Raw genomic sequence first — 25827 nt, 5'->3', positions numbered from 1 at the left:
TTTGAGTGGGGGGCGAGGGCTGAGGGGGAAGAATTTTGAATTTAGGATGCTCTCCCTGTTGGGTAATATGGTAGAAAACATCCCACAGAACTTCACCAATAAGGCAGTGGTAGCTCCATAGAACCCACCACCTATGACTTGGGGTGTCCCTTTACTTATGAAAAGACCTGGTTACTCTGTTCCTGTTCTGTACCCAAGGGGAACATAAATCTCTTCCAAAGCAACTTAAGTCTTTATCCTATGATACAATGCTTTCTTACCTATGGGACTTTTTAATACATTTTAGGGCTGAATCCCCTATTTCCCATAAACTTGATTAAATGTGTTTTCTTGCATTTACAGCTTTCTAACACCTACATGCCATGATCCCTCTTTATCCATGAGTGTGTCTCTAACTTCACATCCAATTTTTGGTTAACTATTCATCAAAGGATGTACAAAACCACCCAGCAGCAATTCCTGTGAATTTTCAGCATTTTTTTTTACCTGCATTAAGAACAAAAGCTTAGAATCAGCTAGACCACTGATTGGTCTTGTCAGTGTCATCTACATCAAACTCCTTCAACCTAGTGCCCTCTAGATGGTGTAGAACTATAATCACCAGAAGTCCCAGACATGCTATCATACTATCAGCCCAGGTAGCTCAGCAATCCTGATTTAAATCTTGGAAAGCACTACAGATCAGGGGCCTTACCCAGCTTATGCTGGAAATGCATGGTTTGAATTTGCCACCTTTTGCATGCAAAACATGTTCCCCCTCTTTCTACCTCCAGTTCATAGAAATCACAGCTGTGTCTAGCCTGATCTACACTTTCCTTACATTATTTTATCAAATGTGAAATGAATAAAAAATAATAAACTCCAAATATATATCTTGTGTTTCCATTAACCCTACAAAATTATAAAGATGTATCTCTGGCCAATTTGGTACACTTTCATTAGTTGCAATGCATTATGAGGAAAGGTGACAGTAATAAGCAGACACCTCTTAGTTTCCCTGCTTACCTCTCAAAAGGCCTGTAATCCCTTTTTAACCTTTGGCAGGTTCTCTAGAGAGGAATACAGTTTTTCATTTATGTCCCATTCAAAATCTTACCCAGAGGGTGAATGTCTTTGCAATGCTTCAGGAGTTAATGCTCTTCTATATTCAGTGAGATTGTGAGTATATCTAAAGCACAGATTTATATCATTCTTTATGCCAATTCAATTGACAGAGTTTCTCCCCAGAGAATTCAGGGACCATTAGTTTGGTAAGCATACTGATTATTCTCAGGCAGATTTAAGTCAGTAGTGTGGATGTAGACTGATCTGTACCTACAGATAAGTAAATATAAGATGCCAGAGTGTGTTCAGAATGTGTTCAGTAAGAAAAATATCCATAATTACATCTCTATTTTGCCACATGAGAGCACATTTACAACAGTACCATATTAACATCCCAAAGCTTGATGTTTGACTACTGGTGATATTTACCAATTGGTAACTTATCACAGCATGTATAACAACTTAGTAAGCAAGTTGCTATCCAATTATGCCTCAGGATGGTGTTTTATGCACACCAGTTACTAACTGCTTGTCTGTATTCACCCATAGCAATAAGAAGGCCTTGAGAAAAACAGGTACCTGAAAATATTAACTCTAATTCCACCAAGTTCAGCTCTTTGTCTTCCATATGTAAAGTGCAGCATGACTGTCCTCAGATTGGAATTGTTACCTATTCACAATTGGACACTGAGTAGTAGTAGTAGGGAGGAGGAGGAGGAGGAAATAATATTCACGTGGGGTATGCTGTGAAGTAGCAGAATGCTGGGGGTGAGGACGAAAAAGAAGGGTTTAAATCTCTGATCAGGGCTCCTCTGAGAAGAACTGAAATCTTGGGCCTATTATGGCAAAGTCACCAGGAAATGTCTGGGCATCCCTGTTGTTTTTTTTGGGGGGGGGTAGTTTGTTTATTTTTTGACAATCTAAAGAGCTAGGCACAGAGATTCTTGGTCCAAATTCAGCCTCTGAAAGCACTCTCCCCTCCATATCAGTGCCAATCTAGGGCTGAAATGCGTGTGAAGAACTGGGTTTCTGTAGTTAACAGAAGTTGCTAGTTTATGGCATCTTGAAATATTACAATCTACCATGTCTCAACTCAGTTTTCTAAATGATCTAAAATAAAATAACTAGCGCTATTACGTCTTTTTGCTCCTCAAGGATCAGGTGTATCAATTAGTGCGGCCAATAGCTGTAATTCACATGAAGCAGGTTTGGAATTCTCCCATGCTACTATCTGACATAGCAGACTGGTATTCAGAAGGAAGGAGGTGCGCATCTTCTAGATTTCTTGGCAAACTGAGCAATAACAACATTCCTATGAGACAGAACCAGAGTGATCTCCAATGTTCACTTAGTTGGGGATGGGGAAGAGACTTTGGATCTTACAAACTACATTAATTTTAAACCAAGGCCACCCACTGGAACATCAGAAGAAAACATTAGCAGAAGAATTGAATTATTTCTCTGCCTAATTTCAAACTGCATTGATGTCCTGCATAGTATCATATATGCTCTTGGAATGGGTTGAAAGTGTAGGATTGTTCCTGAACTCCATTTTGCAGTTAAGAAAAAAGATATCAATGAACCTTAGGTTGGTTTTTTTCCCCCTAGAAATTTTAAATGATCTCACTCCGCTCTCTTTAAGGAACAATATGAATAGTAAGGATCCTCTATTGAAACAAATGGAAACATCTTCAAATGGCAGCTTCCAAAAATAAATGCAAGTGACACTGGCATATAAGTTAGGTTCTGACAGGCAGGTGACCACTTGTGGGTTGAATTGTCTGGACAGAAAACTTAGTAAGGATTTAAGTACTGCATCATCAATAAAAGAGGCATGAAGAGTTTGTAAGAAAGCCCATTCTCATTGAGTTTCTGATCAGTTCTCTTCTCTTAGGCTGTCAGACAGTGAAGTTCACCTCACATCAAACTGAATGTTCATACACATTGGGGATATCTTCTGTAGATCCTGTAATTAAAAAAAAGCAACTAGATTGAGAATGGATCTCTTTTTAAGTTCATCAACTGCAACCTAAATTGATATTTAAGTCTTAAGTCTCAAGACCTTTAAGTGATATTAGATCTTCATTAGATTTGCTCTTACAATGAAGTTGCAAGGCAGATAAAATGGACACTGAAGACATGACATTAATGTCAACACTGTACTCATTTCATATTCCAATCCAACATATTCCAATCCATTTTCAGGCACAATTCAAAGCCATAAACTTTTTGAAACCTGGGAATCTTAAAGTTATTCCTTTTCTCTCCAATTTACTACTGTAAAGCTATCACCATTATCAGAACTAAGTTGGACTGTGAATAGCTATAAAGTTTGTTGATGGCAGTGTCCAAGCTTTAGGGCCATTCCTTATGACTCAGTTTAAAATCTATCCATCCATCTTTGAGACGGCAGAAAATTATACCGGTATTAATTAAAGTTTGAGTTTTGACACACTCCATTTCTGAATATCACTAATTACCAAGAAACCACCCACCAATTATAGCATTTTTGTCATTGGAATATGTTTTGACAGACAGCTAGACCTATCAAATGTTGATATTTAAATTTATATTGCGTTCTTGATACATAATTTTGTGTTCTTTGTTATATATTAATATATTGCAAGCCACTTTATACAGAAATGCTTATGGAGAAATTTTATACAGACAGTATGTTCACAGAAGAGGCAGAATTTCAGATGGAATAGCATAATTTGAGTTGGATGCTACTTCATAAATCGTTTAGTCCAATGCCCAACCAATGCAGATGAGACACCTCCATCTGTATCCATTGGAGCACATTTCCTTTATCAAACAATGCTTTAACAAAAAGCATTCCAGTTTGTAATATTACTTGAAATATTTGAAAGTGCTGCCAATGAAGAGCATGTTTAAGTCCTGACTCCTAGAAAGAAGTACAGGATCAGCAAAGCAGAGTCATGCTTGAGTTCCCATGAACTGCAGGAGTTGGTATCTTTGATCAAAAGTTCCCATCCCATCCATATTATAATGAAAAAAGAAATATATATTTTCAGATCTGTCATCGGCCATCTCACTGTGAAGTGACTCTGGGCGGGTTATATTTTAATATATTCCTTAAAACCAGGATTGTATTAAAGCCAACTAGCAAACTAGCTTCTATTCCCAGAATTCTATGGGGGAAGCTCTGACATACATTTTTAAGACAGCTGTTAAAAGTTTTCCAAAAGTACTGTCTACATACTGCAGGTGGAAAATAAAGGTGACATGATCCTGGAAAATAAAGATATATGAGACTCTTAAGGGTTCAAACTTACCCTGAAGGTTTTGCAGAACTCGATTACTGAGGTAAGAGCTTGTGTTGTTTCCTGTGGAATTCATCTCTGAACATTCTTCTGGAAATGTGGGTTCACAGTCCAATTGTCCCAGCCTGTCTCTCTTTTTCTGGGGTTCCATGATAAAACATGGAGTCAAGCATTTTGATACCTCCGGCAAGGCTGCAAAATTATGCACAGAGGAACCACTTACTAAAAGAGGCTGAATTTCTGGGGAACAGTGGTTTCTAGAACCAACAGGATGGCTAGCAATTCTGCATTCTGGGGTCATGCTGGAGTCCTCAGGAGAAGTCTCAAGAGGACACTTCCATCTCCTTCTACCTGGGTGGATTTGCACATGGTGTTTCTGAGTACCCCACAGTCCAATAGTTCCAGCTTGGCTACTGGCTTTCATGCTAATATCAGACCCATCTGCCAAATAAAGTTCAGTATGTCCTTGTCTAACTGAAGAAAGATCTAGGGATTGCATTTTTTCTGTCCTTTTTTGTACCGAGGTGCTTTGTGATCCCACCTTTGTCCTGGAATATTTCATCTTGCGTGGATTGGACTCTTGGCTTGACCTGTCATTTGGACAGTCTGAAGGTTTCCGCCCATAATGGTGATGCCTGTGGTGATGGTGATGATAGTGGACATGATTACTGGCTAGCTGTGCTCTACCTGTTACCACTGAATCTACTGAATGAGGCTGTGGATCCCTCCCAGATGAAGAAGGATCTTGTTTGTTCTCTGTGGTCAACTTCTCTGAGCCACAGAAGGCGAATGGATCATAATCGCTGCTCAGGGAGCTATGAAAAGTAGAGCAACTGCCATGGATAGCCTGAAGGCTGATGTCAGTGCAATTCAACATGGAGTCACTGGAGCTGCCATGGCAAGGGCCTGAACTGGAGTCACTACCAGGGCCATCAGGAAGGTATCCACTGGGCTCTGTAAGATAACTCTCTCCAGAACCACTACTATGGTGGTGATGATGCCTCCCATGACGAATTCCTCGGTGTAAAGGAACAGCATGATTAAGCTGAGCTGCAAGGGGAGCCCTGAGACCTTGGCAAGAGGGCTGGTGTTCAAGCAGACACAGCCTATGAGAGGGCAGGGTTGGCTCACACACTGGTGACTCCAGGTGATGCTGAGAAAGTAACAGGCTTCTGCTGAGAGGGGCTTGGTGGCCACACCAAGGCTCAAAGCCAATTGGCCTATAGGGCAAGTAATGCATAGTTCCAAAATCCAACTGGGAGAGTTCAGGAGAGTGGAAGAAAGGGTGGCCATGGGAACCCACTGAAGAGCAGTTCCTGGGGGGCATTTGAGGGACAGTCCGTGAGAAGTGGTACAAGGCATGCCCTGGTCGTTGCCGGAATAAATGAGGCCTCTGTCTAGATCCAGAATTGTGTTGATCCTCACGAGAATGCCTAGGTAAAATAGGGGGAATCCGATCTGGAAAAGAAAATTAATTTTGAGCAGAGATTCTAAACCCTAGTGAATCCTAATCACACAGTATGGTAACTCTAGAAAAAAAATCTTCTCTAGGACTAGCAAGCATCTTTTTTATCTAAATGGGTTTGCAATGTCTCAACACACAGAAGCAGGCACAGGGTCTCACTGTGCCTTGGTAATGACCAACATCTTTAACTTGGGCAGCCAGATTCTTTCCAGCCACTCTGTTTCTTGATGAACTAACTATTGCAGCAGTTTGACTGCAAAGTATCTGGAGACTCCAGTCTGAACTCAACACTAAAGTAATACAAACAAATGAAAGTTTATTCTGAGTCAGACTATTAGGCCATCAATCTTAATATGGTTCATTTTGCACTGATATGCAATGGCTCTCACAATTTCAGACAGGGGTCTCTCCCAGCCCTACCAAGAAATATTATAAGACTGTTAATCTGCCTCAGTGCCTGAATAAATGACTTACCTGATAAAGCAGTGGCAGACAATCAGCAAAGAACAAAGCTGCTCCATCAGTTTGGGAGCAGACAACTTCACAGGTATTTCAGCCTCCTTTATGGAAACTGGATGGCTTTTTCTTTTTTTTTATAGTTTTAGAAAAAAAGAAAAAGAAAAATCTGGAGTAGCCCAATCTAGGGTGGACCATTAGAATTGGGTGGGAGCCTTAATCCTTACCCCAACTCTTTTCTGCCCTATCCATGCATTCATGAGGGACTCAGAACCAAAACAAACAACCAAGATGGTGTAACTAGAGGAGCCCTATTTTTGCAGAGCCACTCTACCCTGTTGACCTAGCAAGTGGAACAGAGGCTTAATCCTATGTTAACCTGACTTTCCATTTGGTGTGGAGTGATGCTAAATTTGCAGTCTCAATCTTCCACCATCTTTTGACTGCTTTAACGCTCAACTGATATGTGGAAATCTCTTTTTGCCTTTCTTCATTTGATTTATAACTCTGTGGTGATCAATTATGAGTTTGAAATCAAGAAGGCAGAGAAAGCAAGAGTCACCCCCTCATCCAAATGACCTACGTCGTTTGGACCTAAGTACATTTAAAAGCCAAAATTATTTCTGATCCACAAGAGAGAGTTGCTAAGAAAGTAACAGACAGCTACATGGAGTTGCTTATCTACTTAAAAGCCCTTTCTCATGATTTACCGCCTTTTAGAAAGACTGAATTTGTGCAGATAAAAACAGCACTGGATGAGGTGAAACTAAAGGTTTTGAGGACAAGACAGAGAATTCTTTACATTAGAAAATGAAAATTAAAAGGCTAAATGTTGACTAATATGGAAAAAAGAATATAGCTTGAGAATTCTGATAAATATGCCACAGCTATTGAAACAGCATTGAAGTAAATAAAGATGTTCTAGATAACATGACCCATTTACAGGGTCTGCTTCATAGAATTTACAATTTTAAACATAGGGTATAATATTGAGCAAGATCAGTCTATAATAGTTTTTTATAGAGAAATTTACATGTGAGATTTTTTTCATTGCAGCCAGGATACAGTCTGGAAATTAGAACTGCTAATATGCACTAAGTAGAGACACCTAGTCCTATTGTGGTGAGATTTGTTTACAATCTACAATATCAGATCAAATCAAATTTAATTTACAATCTTAGATAAAAAAAATAGAGAACAGCAATACAATAAAAAATGAATCGAATTACTGTGCAACAGTAAAGCAGCTACCCTCACCTAGACTACATCTTATCTAACTGCTGGAAAGTTCTGCATGCTAATAATGCAAATTTAGCCACAGTGTATGTTGTTTTAGGATCTTTACCCAATAAGAGATATTGAACATGAAATTCATCAGGACACTCAAGGAATGTCTTAACTAGGGGCTCCACCACATAATTTCTAAGACCTCTATAAAAGTTGCAACATAGCAAGATATAAGCCAATAATTGAACAGCCCTAAGCCACATGGACAAACCCTTTTTACATAGACAATCTTCTGCTGATGGTAGAATATTAAACTGCAGCAATAAAAAGGCTCTTTGATATTTACAGATTGTTAAGTGATCTAAGTTCTTTGATGGTTTGAAGAAATACATACAATTTTCTAATACAATCCTCAAAGGTGGTTTATTGCATACAACTATCCTAAGGATCTTTTTATAAAAAATTAACATAGTCTGATCCTGTCCCAGGACCAGTAATGTCCCATGGGGGAATCCATAATGTTGCAGTTTTTCTTCAAAACTGTCTACTAATATAAACCCTCCCTTCAAAATGTTAACTTTAGTCAAAATCGAAAGAAGCCTACCAATATTTTATTCTTTAGTAAGTCCTCGGCTCCTTTTCAGCTTGGGATCCCCAGTTTAGCAGGGTTGACACCAGGGTTTGAGTCCTATAAAGCAGCTGTGCCAACATCTTGGCTTCAAATAATTTGAGTGCTGTTGGGATATACCATTCCTCTGCATAGAAGAAGGGTTTCTGGGCATTCAAAGTGGATAGAGCAATGTGGGCATTGCAAAATGTGGGTGTTTTCCCACATTTTCCCAAGGAATGGATTACAAAGCTCAGGTATTTGAAGTAGTTCACCTGCTCAATATTATGTCAGTTCAGAATTCAGGGCAACTTTGCAGGGGGGCTTACAGTCTATGATATGAGATGATGAGATGTCTCACAGAATTTGCCAAGGATGTCTTTTCAGATTTTTAGTTACAACATTAACTAAGTATAGAATGCCCATTTTTTAAAAATGCTTGAATGCCAAGCTTGAAGGGGTCACTCTGGGGGGGGGGGGCAACATATTCCACAATTTGAGGGGAACCACAGAGAAGACTTGCTTTCATTTTCCCTTTTTCTTATTTTTCTTTAAATATTTTTCTCTTTTTATTTTTCTTTGAATTTGTTATACTTTTATTCTACTCAAAAATTTATTCTATTCAAAAATTTAATTAAAAAAAAGAGAAGGCCTGCTTTCTAGCCTATGGCCTTCTCCCATCTTGCAGAGACTGGATCTTAACCAACACTTGAAGTCCTAATAGTATAGATATTTTGTATAATATGGTCCCTAAGGTAACTCTCTGTCAAGCTACATAAGGCTTTATAAGTCATGTCTAGCACTCTGACTTGGCCCCAAACCTGACTGGCTACCAGTACAGCAATCACAAGATATGTGGTATTTCCCCTGATAGCAGCCTGACCACTGCATTCTGTGTCAACTGTAGCTTCCAAATTGCTTCCAAAGGCAGCCCCATTTAGAGTTCAGAGCCATAGTTCAAATGCACGGTAAAAGCATGAGTTATTGTTGCACGTCCTAGTCCAGGGAATTAGATGAGACTAATTCAACAAAATATTTGATAGAGGGGACGCTGACATAAGTGATATGAGCTTGCCACACAACTACCATTCTATTTTGGTTTAATATCCATGTTAATATGCTTTTGGGAAAAATAACATGAGTTTGAATTATATGCCAAAAATTTGCAGTTCATCAATATATGAGGGGCTATGGATTTATCAGATGTGAGCAAAAAGGTTACTCTTTTACAATGGAAATACAGTTTCACCTGGATTTACAAACTAAGATTGATGATATTTGTTCACTGTTTGCTTATAAACTGGCTCAATGTAATGACAAGACTGATATTATTTTATTTATTTATTATTTTAATTTATATGGCTGCCCATCTCAAATTCATGATTCTGAGTTGCTAACAGTATAAAAAAAATATAAAAGCCTAAAAACAGAAAAACAAAAAATAACATACATAGAAATAGGAGCCAGGGTAACAAGTTAACATAACCAGTGTTTGGGCTCAGGCAAAACCAAGTCTCTAAGGCTGACTAAAAGGGCCAATCTAATCTCTGGAGGAGTGTTTCTCAACCTTGGCTACTTTAAGATGTGTGGACTTCAACTCCCAGAATTCTGAGAGTTGAAGCCCACACGTCTTAAAGTTGCCAAGGCTGAGAGACACTGCTCTGGAGGAATGATATTCCAAAGGGTGGGTGCCACAATGAAAAGGATCTCTTCCCCGGCCCCACTAGATGGGATTTCTTAGCAGACTGAACCTAGAGCATGCCTCTTAGGCCAGACCCAATGGAGCAGGTAGACATAATCAGGTAGAAGTGGTTCCTCAAATAAATTTACGTACTTAAGATGTTATGCTTTGTTTAATTCTAAACTTTTTAATACGTGCATGCTCCTGTCTCTTTTTTCTGTGGTTTGTATTTTTCTTTTGTTGTTGTTGTTTTCTTTTTTCTGTATGCTAAAGCAATAAAAATGAATTAAAATGATATTAAGCTGGCCTTGTCCTAATTGAGCATGTTATTTAAGCATTTAACCACTTCCATTCACTAGAAATCTTGAATTTTATCCAAATGTTTTCCCCATTCTCCTGTCTAGCCCTCAATACGTAATGCAAACAGGTTCTGCAGTCCATCCAATACCAAGCAGATAGCCCAGTAAAACACAGTCCATCCACTTAGATAACATTCTAGGGATACAATATCAGCCAATTCTGATGCTCTAAGAAGCAACAGCTGCATCCTTCACATCCAACCCAAGTAATTTATAAAATACTTTATGGAAGCTCTATAGATGCTATGGATCTCTTGTTGAATAACTCAGAATTTTCATGCTCATAGGTAGAATACCTCTGAATTCTAGTGGCTGAGAACCACAGTGGGAGCAGAGTATTGTGCCCATTGTCTGTTTGTGGAGTTCCCAGAGGCATCTGATTGTGCACTGTATAGTCTTAGGACTGATCCAGCATGTCTGATCTTAATTACTACTCTCAGAGATTGGCCACTTTTCTGCTCAGTCTTACCAACAATGTTGAACATGCATAATGGACACGTTTGGTGCTGCTGGAGCCAAGGGTCCACACACTGCCGATGGAACTCATGGGAACAGGTGATGATCCGTAGTTCCTGTAAAGTAGGAGAAGGCAGTGGGATGGGAAGGCAGTGATCTAGATTCAAAGGTAAAGGAAGAAAGAGTCTTGATTTGGGTAGGTCAGTCTCCTGCTTTCTTATGGCACATCTCACTGGAAAGGATTGGTGGGAATGTGGTCAAATCTCTTAGCTTCAAACAAGTAATGAGATTTAGGAACCACAGTCATGTGAAAACATATCTCTGTCTCCCAAACCTCACTACTCATTTGAGGTTTCATAATTTTTAATCTAGTTTATGGGTGAAAAAAGTTACAGAATGATGATTTATAAAGATTAAAATAAGATAGTCTAAAGATTGGGAGGGAGGAAGAAAAATAGGTATTAGTTCATAGTTACAAAGTTTGCTGATACTGCTCCTTCTCTGGTTCGCAGATGGGGCCAGACTGATCTCTTCGGGGGGTGGCTGGGCAGGAAAGGGTAGTCAGAGTGATCTAACCAGCATGGTAGCACACGCCTGCCCCTTTTCTACATGCATTGTGACATCATACTGCCCAAAAGGGCAGAACTTGCAGCACGATGCTGTTTTCGTCATATGAAAAATGCACTAAAAATGCAGAGATGCATTTTAGATCCAAGAGCACTCCACCTCACTGCACACTAAGGAATGCTAGAAAACAAAATGCACGTGTAAAGAGCCATGTTTTTATCACTTAAACATCCACAGATTGGCTAGACTTGGTTTTCACCTTGCCCTGACAACAGGAAGCTTTGGCATTCTTCTTCTCACTCACCATAGTATGATGTGAAGGCCCTGCCTGTTCGACCTGAGAACCTACATAAGAACTCCCAGTCCCAGAAAAGGATGCTTACCTGCCCCTCACAAAATTCTTCCAAGCAGATTGCACATATGGGAGGAGAACTGCAGGTGCTAACAGAGTCCCCTGTTGGGGCTTGGTGATGGGGGGCCTGATACCGCCGTATGGCCAGCCGGTTGATTGCTTGTAGGGTCACTTCCTGCACATTTGTCTGAGGAAGGATGAGAAAATAGAGGGAGGAAATCTTCCAGGGCCTCACTTCCTGCACAGCTGACTATGGGTCCCAATAGTTCTTATGCGTCAGGTTATTTACTACTTGTGCTTCTAGTTATTTACTAGAAAGCCACGCTTTTGAAATCTTGCAGGAGATGGAGAGGAGTAAAATTCATGGCTAAGATAATACCATTGTCTGGAAACTACTACCTTATCCTGTCCAGCTTGAAGTGGGTTTAAATGTGGCTTCTTTAGGGAACCATATCTTCCTACAGAGTCCAAGGTGTGGTGCAGCACCATTGCTATGGCAGTGGCAATGGAAACCCACCTATACAAAGTCAAGAGAATTTCAGGAGAATCCAGAGAACTCTTGTAACCCTGTGCTGGTTGCAGCACAATGTATAGCAGATATGGTTGGTAGACTGCAGACAAGATAACCTGACCCTTTGAACTGCTGCTGGGAGGCTAGGCTGAGCCAGAAGAGGAGGAGAATCTAGCTTCCTCATAAATGAACATTAAAAGTTGATGGGAGATGGGTGGTACATACATTTAATAATAAATAAATAAGGTACTAGTTAAGCTCACCATGTACCTACTTTGTCAGAGTGCCTGAAAAAAACCTTCTGAAAGATCTCCTCTTTATGGTCAGATCAAAATTTAATTGTGCCCACCTGCCCCAAAAGATTTCTTACTCTTGAAGTAAGACAACCTGCTGCTCAGAGTCTCCAGAAATGAAGCGGCAAAAGTGTAAGTATTAAACAAACTACAAATACAGGTTTGGAATGATATAATATCCAGTTCTGGTTGGGCTTTGTGATGTTTTGGGTGCCACTGTAAAATATGTGTCTGGCACCCAAAACTTATAGTTCAGATTCCATGGGGGCTTAGGTTACAGTACAAAGACTCTCATGACCACGTGGGCCACAGGACCAAAGCACCAAGCAAAGTATTACTAGTATTATAGTACTACAGAGAAGAACCCTCTCTGAAGGATTGAGAACATTCAACATCAGATGGAGTGCAACTAAAGAATTCTTACCTGATTTCTGCCTGGCTGACAACGAGTGCGAACAAAGAAGATTATGACAATGACCAATACAGTGCTCACAACGGTGAGGAGTATCCAAACATCATAGTCTGGCTGTTGGAAAGACACAAGGGATTAGGGCGCTGCCATTAATTCCAGTGGGCACACTCACATGATATGCCAAAACAAGTCAGAATAGTGGAGTGATTAAGTGTCAATTCAAATCTCTATTCACCCATAGCATTCACTGGTTAACTTTGAGCCCACCACTGACACTTAGCCAGACCTAATTCACAGAGTTGTTCTGAGAATTAATGGGACAGGAAGAAGAGAATGAGATTATAGGCAGATGAAAACCAAGTGCATTTTTTTGAATTTCTTGGAAAAAGTGAGAAATAAATTAAGTAAATAACAATAATGACCATTATAATCTGTTTGTTCCATGTCCTTATAATGACATTATTTTGAGCTGCATTAGATCTGTTTACACTATACTGATCCTATAATTTAGTTATTAATTTTATTAAATAAAATAATTCATCTGAGCATGAAATCAAACAGTATCATGGTAACATGCAGGAGAAAAGAAGGAGACATAAATATTGCTAATGCAAAAAGGAGAAAAGGTTAGATTAAGCTGGAATAACTAGAAATTCCACACTAGAATATTAAGTTTCAGATGGTGATGATTAGGCAGAAAACATCAGAAATATCAAAAGTTATGGCTAGATATAATCAACATAAAATGATACTTAAATTCCAGGTACAGAAAAATCTATTTGGGAAAGAATTATAAAAATATAGAGGGGGATTAAGGCTAGAAATATGAGGGACATCAGCAGAGAAGAGAAAGGATAAAGAATGAGAAATCTGAGTACAAAAAGGACAAACAAGGAAACAGGAATGAAAACTATTAAGAACAAACCCTACCCCCAATCAACAACAGGTTTACTAAGAAAAAAAGTCTGACAGTATTATAACTAAACAAGAGCGGAATAAAAGCTCGCACATTACCAAAGAAAAGGCCATTAAGATAGGTCTGAGTGGTTCTCTAGAGTAGTAAGCTGGAAAGCTGGACTGACGGGCATCTAGATGAAAGACATCCAAGGCAACAAAGGTAGAGAACAAGACGAGAAGCCAAAGGAGGATCACTACAGGTCTGTAACAAATAAGTTATTGAGCCAGACTGGGAAGGCGGAATTATCATATGAGGTGAAGGAATCTAGATTTAGAGCTCAAGCTCACGTAGAGCGCTAAGAGCTAAGAATTAATCAAAAAAGCCATTACAGATACAGCAGCAGGAAAAAAATCACCATAAATTGGGCCTGAAGAAAAGCATGTGAGGATAAATACAGAAAACACTGATATGTGCAGATTTGGCAACCAACTAAATTCTTTTTAGAAAATAATTAAAACTAATGGGCAATTCCAAGAAAAGGGGCAAGAAACAATCTCAGTTCCATTTTTTTTTTTTTTACTTCAAAGATAAATGTCCAAAGCAGAGAATTAAAGACATTCAGCAAACAGTTTGGGGAAAAAAAGCAGGACCATCCGCCAAAGAAGCAAAACAACAGCTGAGAGCAACAGCGAAAAAGGAGGAAGAGGGGATCAAAACCTATCATGAAGCAGATCTGCACAGTGATGGGACCTGTGGCATCATCTTTGAGGGCTTTGATGGGAAAGCCAAAAATAGCTGAAGTGGGGAATTACCAAGGTGCAGGTGAAGGATGACAGAAGTAGACAGATAAAAGAAACAAAAGCCTCCTCCAGAGCAGCTAAACGTGGGCATGAAGACAGGATGAATACAAAATTATGAATACCAGAAGCATACATATCATAAATATGCCTTAGCTAAATTTCCCCACTCAGCAGCCTCCCACATCTAGGTTGGCTGGAGAGGGATGAGAGTTGCAATCCAACACATCTGGAAGAGAAACTAATTTGAGAAAGGTTGTCCTAAGCTAAGGGGGAGACAAAAATGCAACCGAAGATAGCACAAAACCATGGATAATTACTGTGAGTTGGCTGTGATAAAACTGAAAAATGGGCAAGTTAAAGCATACATATTTAATCGTCATTACTTGTGACAGTGACCTCAGATTTCCATTAAGAATCCAGGAAAGAAAAACTCAGGTGCTCACTCACCCAAGCTGGCATTTCCTTCACCTCAATCTTCACATGGGCTTCACGGTTATTGTTCACCACTCTCATCAGAAGTTCAGCATTGTGGCCCCAGATCAGAACAACAGGGTGACTCAGCCCTCGAGGCTTCCTCAGCTGCGGAGAGATGGAAGGTGAGCTGGCCTCTCTGGACCATTCTACAAAACACCCATTTGGCTTGGGAGAAACCTGGAAATCTTTCCTTAACATGTTTTAGCAAAGACCGAGTTCAAGTCCCATCTCTGTTGGGGAGATGCCTATCTTAAAATCTCACAGAGTCATACAATATTGCCCATAAAACTGCTTCCTTAGCAGTCAGTTTAGTGTTGAGAAGGCAATCCTAATGACCAGGTGAGACCATCAAGATATCTTGATTCCTGAAGTCTGAAATCCAAACGGTGCTCCATTCTGATTAACTAGTGAGCCCTCTTACACTGAGTTTGTTTCTTTGTTTAATGAATTTATAATGCTGGCGGCGCTTGCATGGGAGAAGGGAGCAGTTGCTGGTAATGCGGAAGCCGCGCACACCCGAAAAAGGCACGAAGCAACGGAAACCCTGCCTCCTGCGCTCGCCAGCTGGGCTCTGCTCTAGGAAGGAGGCAATGGCAAACCACTTCCGAAACACCTTGCCTTGAAAACTGCAGGGACGCGTCCAGACAGTCGCCGCAGAATCGGTAACGACTGAGTGCGGATAAAAAAAAAATCGATCCAATGAAACTCTGGGCAGCAGCCATAAAATATAAAACATCAACAGCTGTAATATACACACACACCCCAGGCTGAAGTTCCTCATTAATATCTTAGGACACCCATGCCATACATCTATGCTGGAGCTTCAGAACTAACAGCCTGGCTCCAATGCCTGAGGGAAGAGTCAGTAAGGTTGGGGTCATCTGTATCTCTGGGGGGAAGCTGCTCCATATGGCAGGCACCATGACAGAGAAGGCATGCTTCCTAGACCCACTAAGTGATATTGCCTCACTGAGGAGACCAGGAACATGCCCATTCTGCCAGATCTAGTGGGTCAAACAGAAACCATTAGGGAGAGCTAGTCCCTCAGTTATCTTGGCTCCATGCCATGTAGCACTTTAAAGGTGACAACCAGCCCCTTGAAGTACAAACAGAAATCTACTGGGAGCCAGTGCAGTTCATGTAGCCGTGTGTTATATGGGTGTACTATGGTGCATGCAATACTGCACATGCCACTGCATTCTGGGCCAGCTGATGCTTCTAAATACTTTTCAAGGTCGGCTCCATGTAGAGTGTGTTGCAACTGTCCATTCAGGAGGGTGACTAAGGTGACTATGAGCAGTGCCTCCCAATCCAGGAATGGGTGCAACTGGTATACAAAATGTATTTGTGTGAAGGCCCTCCTGGCCATAGCTGCCATTTGCTCCTCAGGTAGGAGCTGCAAGTCCAGGAAGACCCCAGACTGCACACGAACTCTGCCTGAGGGAACGTAACCCCATTCAGAGTTAACGATGGAAAATTGTCAGATATGGAGGGCTCTAAAATTCACAGTTACTCAGGGTTGTCAGGGTTGAGATGAAGCTGGTTCCTTCCCATCCAGACCTGCATAGCCTCTAGGCACTAGGAAAATGAAACCGCTTCAACAGCATCACTTGGACGGCCTGAGGCATAGATGTACAACTGAGTGTCCTCAGCATACTGATGAAACTTCATCCTGTGCTGAACCATACCTGGTGGCTTCATATTGATATTAAATAGGACCAGAGAGAGAGTCAGGCCCTGTGGCACCTGTCACCTCTTGGGAGGCTTTAACCAGCCAGGAGGGCATGGATCTAACACACAGGTAGCATCCCAAGGACCCTGTCCACTTCTTTGGAAGTAATTGGATCAAACTCAGTCCAGATAACTGGACAGCATAACTCCAAGCAGATCCAAGTGACTTTATCCATCAGATGCTGAGCGTAATTCTCACAATGACCCTGCAAGGGATCCCCCAACCCCACTTACCCAGAAGGGACTGAGTCACTCAAAACAGGGTCACTGGCCAGCTATCTGCAGACACAATAAGGGTGGAGAAATAAACACATTTCACCACCCTTATTGCCACAAGGTAGTCCTTAATGCAGGCTCTTACCTGTATTTAGTCGGTCTTGCTCTTTGTCTTTGAGTTTTCCTGCACATGATGTTAATTGCAAAGCATGCCCTGGGTGCTTTTTTGCCATACTGACTAATCACAATTAGTTGAAATTTCTATCTTGTCTCCCCAATTCACACTGGGTTAACAGGAGCAAAAGCAAGTATCATCATAAAACATGTGGATTTAAGATGGTATTTGCTGATGCAAACATTCAGTCTTCAAAACTATGAGCATCAATAATAGCAGCCTTGGGAAAAAGAATTATAAAACCAAATGAAATTATCTGTTAGCTATTTCAAAGGTTACAGCCTAGGAAATTGAATGTATTGATCTTGGCCTCCTTTTCTCAAAATGTGAAGAGAGAATATTTTATTCCTTTTATTTTTTCTTTACGTCCTACCTTCCCACCAAGAGCTCAAGGCGCCCTTCCCTCCCCTCTCCCTCTGTATCAATGCCATGATGTAGGCTGGGCTGAAAGTGGACGATTTACCTGAGTTTCCCTTACCTCAGTTCAACTTCTTAACCACTATACTGCATTTTGCTGTACATCAAGCCAAACCAGCCTTTCCCTGCCCACTGCTCTTCAGATATCTTGGACTTCAATTGCTATAATCCAATTATCTGCTGGACTGAATGATGACAGCTCTAGCCTAAAACATCTGGAAAGCACTGTTTGGGGATGCTTGAGTTAAGTTATTAGATGAAGTAAAAAGCAATGAAGAAGATGAAGTTAAGTATATACAATCTACCATTAATGCCTCAATATCTTCACTGTCTGGTGTCATTTTCTTTCCAGTCTTAAGCTTTGACCACTGAAGTCCGATAGCCCTGATATATTTTTATTTATATGGCTAGGTATTGATAAGTGGAATTTAACTAATACAATTCTTCTGACTGCTTTTCTCTGTATTCTATTAGTGTGTGCATGTGTGTGTATGAGAGAGAGAGATGTGCATTGTCATGGTTATCTATATAGTAGAAACTGTATTAAGTGATAAATTATAAGGCTGGGTCTACTAATTTGGGCAAGCCTTGGCTATTGGCCAAACAATATGCCTACCAATCTTGCAAAGGGAGGTTCAAGACTTAGGTATATAGGAATGGGATAGGGATACCTTGTCCTCCAGACTCTGAACTGGAAGGGTGGCATGATTTCCAGATACATAGGGCGTTGCCCGTTGAATTAAGTGCTCTTCACCCATTACTGAGGTGGCAAAAATTATACAAGCATTACATCTGCTGTCCTCCACTGCCAATCCATATCCTTTCTCAACTGCCTCTGTTTCAAATCACAACAGTCACCTAATTTCCCTCTAACCTAAAATAATTTATACATATCCTGGCTGCCCTTGGAAGGTGTCAGAACAAATGTTACTTGAACGCTAGTACAGTTAAGGACAATTGCTGTACAAGTGTATTCCTGCACTAGGAAAGGAGTTGGACCAGATGGTTTCAAAAGTCTCCTCCAACCCTTACACTCTGTGATTCTATGACTTAAGGCACTCTCTTTCATGGGCCAGGGATGAGATGAAGACAATGTCATGGGGACAGAAAAAAGATGTTGCTAGGAGAAGTTTGTGCCATCGTTAAGTGCAAGTGAGGAAAAGGCCGTTAGAGACCCTGAGAAAATAGAAGTCCTACTGCTTTCTAAATGAATCTGATTGGCATTAAAAAGACAGGTAGTCCTCGACTTACAACCACAATTGGGACTAGAATTTTCATTGCTAACTGATGTGGTCATAAAGCAAGACATCACATGACCATATCGCTTAGCAACGGCAATCCTGGCAATCCCCATTGCTGTTGTTAAACGAATTCCACCGGTCGTTAGCCAAGGACCCACCCCAATCCAAGCCATTCCAGGCTTGGTCCCTCCTAGCCTTCAGCCTCAGTAAGGTAAGGAACTGTCTCCAACTCTCCCCACCTGCATATCTCCCCCCACATCTCTGCCCTTTTGGCCGCCCTGTACCCTGCCTTGCGGGGCAGCAAGTAGCCCCAGAACTGTGTGGCTCTGGGGCTGCTTGGCATGCTGCGGCTCAGGGGCTTCTTGGCCCTCCTTTCCCCTTTGCTTGCTCGCACACACCAGTGCCCTCCTTCCCCCTTCACTCACTCGCACACACACACCATGCCCTGCAACTCACATTGGAAGCTGCTAGCTGTTTGTGAGGTTTTCTCCTTCCTCCTGCAAAGCCCTAGAGCTGCAGTGCAAAGGGGGCATGGTGCATGCAAGTAAGCAAATGGGGAAGGAGGGTGCTGGTGCATGTGAGCAAGCAAAGGAGGGTGCGGTGCGTGCGAGTGAAGGAGGGCACAGTGTTTGCATGCAAGCAAGACAAGGGGGGAGGAGGGTGTGCTGCATATGAGCGAAGAAAGGCCATGGTGGGTGGGGGAGACTTACCTGAGTGACTTGTGACCTTCCCTGCCAGCTTCCCCATTGACTTTGCTTGTGGGAAGCCAGCAGGGAAGGTTGCAAATGGCGATCACGTGATCGCTGGGTGCTTGGCAACCAGTCATAAGTGTGAACAGGTTGCCAAGCGTCCAGATCGCAATCACATGACCGGGGGAGGCGCTGCAATGGCCATAACTTCAGGGACCAGTCATAAGTCCATTTTTTCAGCACTGTTGTAACTTTGAACAGTCGCTGAACAAATGGTTGTAACTTGAGGACTATGTGTACTTCTCTTGAACAGGATTACAAGATGTCCTTGCTAATCAACAATGAACTTATGCATTTCTAGTTCCAAGACTGGAAGACACCCTGAAGTCTACATAATCAAGAGGCACCAAAGGAAATCCCTGAACACTGTTTTCCTAGTATTCCATTTTAATGGTAAAAGAATATGAAACAATATCTTGTGGATCTGGAATGACAGAACTGGATTCCAAAGAATACTTGGGCCACATTCACTTTCACTTAAGAAACCAAGCACTGTTTAGTTCCACTTTCCAGGAATCATGTTTCATGTTGGCAGAATGCCATGCCTAACATTAGGAAATATGAGGCTACCTGCCCCAGATGGGAAAATCTGTATATCTGATGAAAAGGCAGTTACAATATTTTTGTTTTTGCGGGTCGCCTGACACAGGAGGAAAGGGAGTCATTTACAAGCCAATATAAGAGAATATTAACAGTGCTTTCTTTTCTCCCAGAAGTTACTTTACATAATATCACTGGGTCCTCTCCTTAAGGAGGTATAAAATATTTTCTGACTAGCGGCTGCTTTACATCATAGTTGCCCTCTTCTCATATCCATTTCCATGCCTGGTAACCAACATGTTTCACATGTATGGAAAGAAATGGAACTGACAGCTCCCTAGGGAAGGAAACACAATGGGGGAGTAGAGTCTGAGGAAACAGGGCTACCCAGGGATGAAGAGAGAAGAGAACCAGGTTGTGCAAGTCAGCTCAAATGAGATTCTGGGATGTCTATTTGCCCACCCACTTATCAACTGTCCCAATTCATAGTGGCCCCTCTGAAGATGGTCCTTTTGTCAGGTCATCTAACTGGCAAACTAATAAAAATTCAAAAATATTTAAAAAGGGAGGAGTGGGAGGAGTAGATGTTAGCTCCCAACTTCTTTTTAAAAGCTAATCTGTTAAAACAAGAAAGGGACATTTTCCCTTCCTCTCTCCTTACCTGATCAGCAGCACTCTGGTCATCCGTAATGTCAAAAAGAACAGCCCGAGCTCCCCTCTCCCCTGCCAGTTTTGCCTGCAAAGAGAGGAAAAGGAAGAGTTCAAGAGAATATATGTGAATAACTGCATCGTTGTGACAGGGCAGCCCCTCTCACTCTTTGTTATCAACCTCAATGGCTAGGTTGGACGTTTATTCTGTGGTCCCCATCTGTGGGAAAAGAAGGCCTGTTTTTAATTGAGTTACCTGTGTCTTTCACAGGACCACCTGACTGGCAATTGGACAGCAGGCTACTGGACTTGGGAGACCCTCACTTCATAAAAAGTCAGCTCTTCACTTCTAAATGATGCATTCATTTATTCACCTATACATTTACAGAATACAATCTCAGTTTGGGAGAAGGGGGAAGAATATGTTTAGAGTTGTATAATGATATCACAATTCACAAGGAGGAAATTGCCACGAAGGAGTGTGTGAAATCGGGGGAGTTCTAGGTATCTTGGCATCTGTAAATTGCACTCCCAGCCTATCCAAGATGTTCAGATGTTTAGAACACTCAAACAGCTCTCTTCCTCCCTGAGCCTGGGAGATGTTCCCAGCAGACTGTGCCCACAATGAGCCAAAGCAATGCACCGCCTACTTGCCACACTCATGGACACTCAAAATGGAACTTGACTGGCACAACCAGCTCCCTGCAGCATCTCATCTGAATCCTTGGTAGGTGCTCTCTATTTGAAGTAGGAGAGGTCCGGTACCTCCATTTATTTAAAATAGGCATATATCAGCTGTCATACTATGTATCTCTAGGCAGTGTGCAACTTTAAAACATCTTTTATCCAGCTTAAAAAGAGAAATGTAACAATATGTTAAAATACAGAAACCACATAAATCAGTGGCCATGAGTAGCGGAGCAGTATCATGAGATGCAAATGTTAAAATGAGTCAGCATGCTTTCAGAGTAGGTCCAGACTATAATTAGGACTTAGGGATGGGCCACAACACTGGCGCATTGAGACCTGCTTTTTGCTTCAGTCCTTGGCATCTCCCATTAAAGACTCTCTTAAACTAGAACTGGAGGAAAGGCCTATTGCACTGAAAGGACAGCCTCTCTCCAGCCTTTCATCTGCTGCAAAGGCAAGAACTGCATCAAATCCGAGGTAACCAAGAAAGTGATCTGTGACTTGTGGGTGTGCGTCTGTGAGTATGTAACATAGAAACCTGGCTCCCAAGAAGTATCTTCTCCTTACTACACACACAGATACTGATTCCTGGGTTCAGCCCTAAAGAGAGGAATGCCGCAGCCGCGAACAAAAGGCAAGCCCGCTCTGGGTCAGCAAGGTGTGATCCTGCCTCTCTGTGGAAAAGCTCAGGAGCCATCCAGGACTTTGACTTCCCACTGCCCTCCTCTCCAGCCCAGCCCAGCCCAGCCCTGCTTGGAGGAACAAAGCTCTCCTCTGTTCCTGTCCCACACTGAAAGCACCTCTTCCACCCAAGCACCACAGCGCACACGCCTGCTCCCACATCTCTTTAGTCTACCTTAAATTCCCTTCCCCACCCCTTCCGCCCTGGCTAGCTGGCTCACCTGCCTCCCTCCCCCACATCCTATTGGCACTGGATCCCTGCCAGGCCCAGCAGGCCCCAAAGCCACCCGCTGGCTCTGCTTCAAAGCCTAGGATGTGAACCGCAGCCCAGCCTCACCAAAGCCTGGGGCTGTATGAGCCATTCAGCCGGGGCTTTTCGCCAGTTCTGAGCTTTAGTGCGGGCAGCCTTCAGGCATGCACATGAAAAAGGCAAACAAAGGGGCAGTGGGCACTGCTGGGCTCAGCCTCTCCCTGAAGCAGGAATTTGGGAATTAGTCCCTCAGAAGATCTAACCCGTCCTTTAAGATCTGATAGTTGGAGGTGAGCAAAGGACACAGGCAGACACTTGAAAGCACTCCATTTTCTTATCACTCTAAGATCTTGGGTTGAGCCCTAGCAGGTTCTAGAGTTAACATATCCATGGGGAAAGCAGTACCAACATCAGGGCACTCCGTGTATGTTAAAGGCTTAAATGAAGCAGGCACGGTTCATGTATGCTCAGAATATACAGGGAACAGGCACACTCTCCAGGTGCATTAAGAGCACCTACCTATTTGAGTAACTGGATGGTATAAACAGGGAACGCTCTGCATTTTTCTTCCTCACAGGACATGTGATGACTCTCCTTTCTCTTCTTCCTAGTACCCTGACGGATAGGTTTAATGCTAAAGGCAGTATTTAATCTACACTGCCCTGCAGATGGAATGGTTGAGTTGGGATAGGAAGGCCAAAGCATAGCGACTCAGCCTTTCTGCAAAGGAACGCTGCCAGAATGGGCCTCTCCTGAGCCAAGCCTACATAATAGTGACTCCTTGGCTCTTTTTGCTTCCCCCTTCCCTTCTCTGTAAATTCATCCCCCGTTTGCAATTATACACAACCACTGCAAGACCAACTTCTTTCAGGTCCTCTGGAGTCACGATTGCCAATGTCTTTCTCCCTCCTTCCTCACCCAATTCCCAGAAACTCACTGGCTATCAGGATTGGTGCAATGCCAGAAAATATACCTTTGATGATTTTGCAACCTGTTCCTTTGGGAGGTGACATTTTTCATGTTGGTACAAAAGCTGTGCGCTATCAAAATCATGTCTCCAGAATCCCTTGCAATGTTGCTCAGAATCCAGAGACATATCACTTGACAACTGAGGTAGCAAATAGTCTCTGCTGGCCTTGATCTTTGCAACCATCCTTACACTAATCAGAAAGTGGGTAACCCTTAGGCCACAAACAGCCCACAGCCCCCTTCTGTGGTCTGAAACTCCATAAGACCCTATGCAATGGCAAACCACCAAATCACAGGAGGGCAGTTAAAAAAAAAAGAAAATAATCAAATAGGTGCATTAAAATCCAATAAGCTCAATGTTATCTTAGTAAACCCCATCCCAAAAACCTAGGAAAAAAGGGGCTGAACATTGTAGCCCTAGACCTTTTGGTGACATCCATACGTTACTGTCTTGCAAATGCCCTGAGCACAGGCAAAGGCCCTCTGCTACAATCTTATCCACAATCCATTTCTTGGCTTGTTTGTTTGCTGGCCTCTCTTCCCCCCAACCCGCCCCCAACTTCCACCTGTAGGTAATTTGGATTGTACATGTTTTGTGAATGCTAAACCTCAAAAATCAACTGCCTATTCAAAAGCTATTCCATACTGCCCAAGGGAAAGCTCAGTTCCTCCAAATCAAATTAAATTTATTCTGCCTTCCATTTTAAAAAATATATTAAAAAAAAAGAGTCGTGGGAGGTAGCTCTTGAGGGATATAGTGAATAATGCTTCAAAAGGTCCCGTTATCAAAAGTGAAACAGTATCCTCTTAATTTCTAAATATAGCACAACCTACCCCAACTTGGTACCTTCTAAATCTATTGAATTTTGTATGCCATAATCTCCAAACAACCTGGAGGCTGACTGAGTTGAAAGCCAATACAGTTGGAACACGCTCATTTGGGGATAGCTGTGATGACATACAGATGCTAAGGCTCAGTCCCAAAATATCCATTACTCTATTAATGCATATTATGACCACCTAACAACTGCTTCTGTTATTCAAATGTTAATATAACCAAATGACTGACATTCTTCATCACTTCTTGATCTTTTGGCTAATATCAACTGTAGTATGCATACTATTTAAACAAGCCACTATACTATTAGATTTGTAACCACCTATCATCCATGCAATTTAAGACGGCTTAGAACAGGTTCCTAGAGTTGATCTGAACATGTTCATCAGAGCTTAATCTATGAAACCCAGGCCACATATGACCTTCTAAAGTTTTGTATGGTGTTCCTCCAAAATCTATCATCAAATACTAAATATTTGAGCTATGCATGCTTTGAAAATGATTCAGAAGAAGTAATTCACACCTCACATGAACATAGCACTCTTCTGCTAATCATTAATGTGTATAAGCTTTTCTTCAGGTTTTCTGTAAGATGCTGCTGTTTTAAAGAGTCAAATCATTAAAGCAGTGCACATTTAATGAAGCTCTTAAAGCAGTGGCATCTTTTTTCAGACTCATACTTTGAAAAGAGATGTGTGAGCTTTAATGAACATCAGAGAAGAGCTGCCCTTGCACAAGATCTGAAGCACTTCTGCCAAATTATTTTTGAAGCATGCATTGCTAACCCTAACCCTAACCCTAAATGTATAGTGTGAAATTGCACTAACTCTATCTAATTAAGACATATTTAAATTAAATCCAATATCATTTCTATCCTAGTCCTATTCTTGTTTTGGAGTGCAGTCCCCAGCACATCATTCAAAGGCCAAGTGTAAGTTCAGCCCCCAAATTTGCATTTATTTATTTATTTATTTATTTATCTATTTATTTATTTTCTCCCCCGCCCATCTCCCGCAAATGGGGGACCCTGGGCGACTCACACAAAACATTAAAACCATAAATATATATAAATACATAAAACATCAAAATTAAAAAAAACATTACTAAAAAAAGGAAAAGGGTTATCCCTGCTGTTGAGTATCATGTGCTTTTGGGATATCACTTTGGAATAACTGTTACTCTCCATGTTTGCTCCACTGAAGCAGTTCAGAGCTAGACTGATAATTACAAACTGAGAAATGAAAAAGTGTCACGGCAAGAATATAGAGATTATAAGAAAAGCTCTAACTGGACCTGCTGTAAAACTCATCTAGTCCAGTATTCCTATTTCCGACAGCAGCCAACCAATTGGGTCCCTCCCTTCCCCCACCCCTGCCCCAAAAGGAAAACCACTAGCAAGGATCTTCTAGTTGTTTTCTCTCAAAATCTGCTACTCTGGAGTATGTTGCCTCTGAAGATAGAATCCCCATTGATAATTCTTATGGGTAAGAAAAAAAAAAGCTCCTTCTAGATGAGACCAAAGATCCATTTAGCCTAGCACTGGCCAGTTCAAATCTCTCCAAACTGGGCAAGAAGGTTAAAAGTGTCTTCTCCAAAGGCCTGAGGCCCTGGGATTAGAAGGGCACAATCAGGCCTTTGGAGTACACCACCAGTCCCTTTACTGGTAAGGGGGGAGGATTTGCTACTATCACTATAGTTCCTAGCACCTCTAACACTGAAGAGTCAGTCGTGGACAATTCTGGCACAGAAATGGTTAACACCTGCCTCCTTAGGAAGGAAGGAAAAGAGGAAGTCTG

The 25827-nt window shown here is 41.6% G+C and overlaps 1 protein-coding gene across 1 annotated transcript in view; it reads right to left on the bottom strand.

Moving 5' to 3' along the window:
- Positions 1-789: 789 nt before the first annotated feature.
- RNF43 (ring finger protein 43) overlaps positions 790-25827 on the bottom strand; it is a 45197-nt gene continuing 20159 nt past the window's right edge. Inside the window, exons 4-10 of the mRNA XM_007429040.4 lie at positions 20617-20691; positions 14860-14991; positions 12727-12828; positions 11530-11685; positions 10593-10695; positions 4341-5786; positions 790-3010 (exon numbers count right to left, since the gene is read on the bottom strand). Coding sequence (XP_007429102.1) covers positions 2967-3010; positions 4341-5786; positions 10593-10695; positions 11530-11685; positions 12727-12828; positions 14860-14991; positions 20617-20691 — 2058 coding nt within the window. The 3' untranslated portion in view covers positions 790-2966. The remainder of the gene's footprint in view (positions 3011-4340; positions 5787-10592; positions 10696-11529; positions 11686-12726; positions 12829-14859; positions 14992-20616; positions 20692-25827) is intronic.

Source organism: Python bivittatus, unplaced genomic scaffold (genome assembly GCF_059951505.1).
Source record: "Python bivittatus isolate LINGU-HERP-01145 unplaced genomic scaffold, Pbiv_v1 ctg000690_np1212, whole genome shotgun sequence".
Lineage (NCBI taxonomy): Eukaryota > Metazoa > Chordata > Lepidosauria > Squamata > Pythonidae > Python > Python bivittatus.
This window is presented reverse-complemented; position numbering and strand designations above follow the sequence as displayed.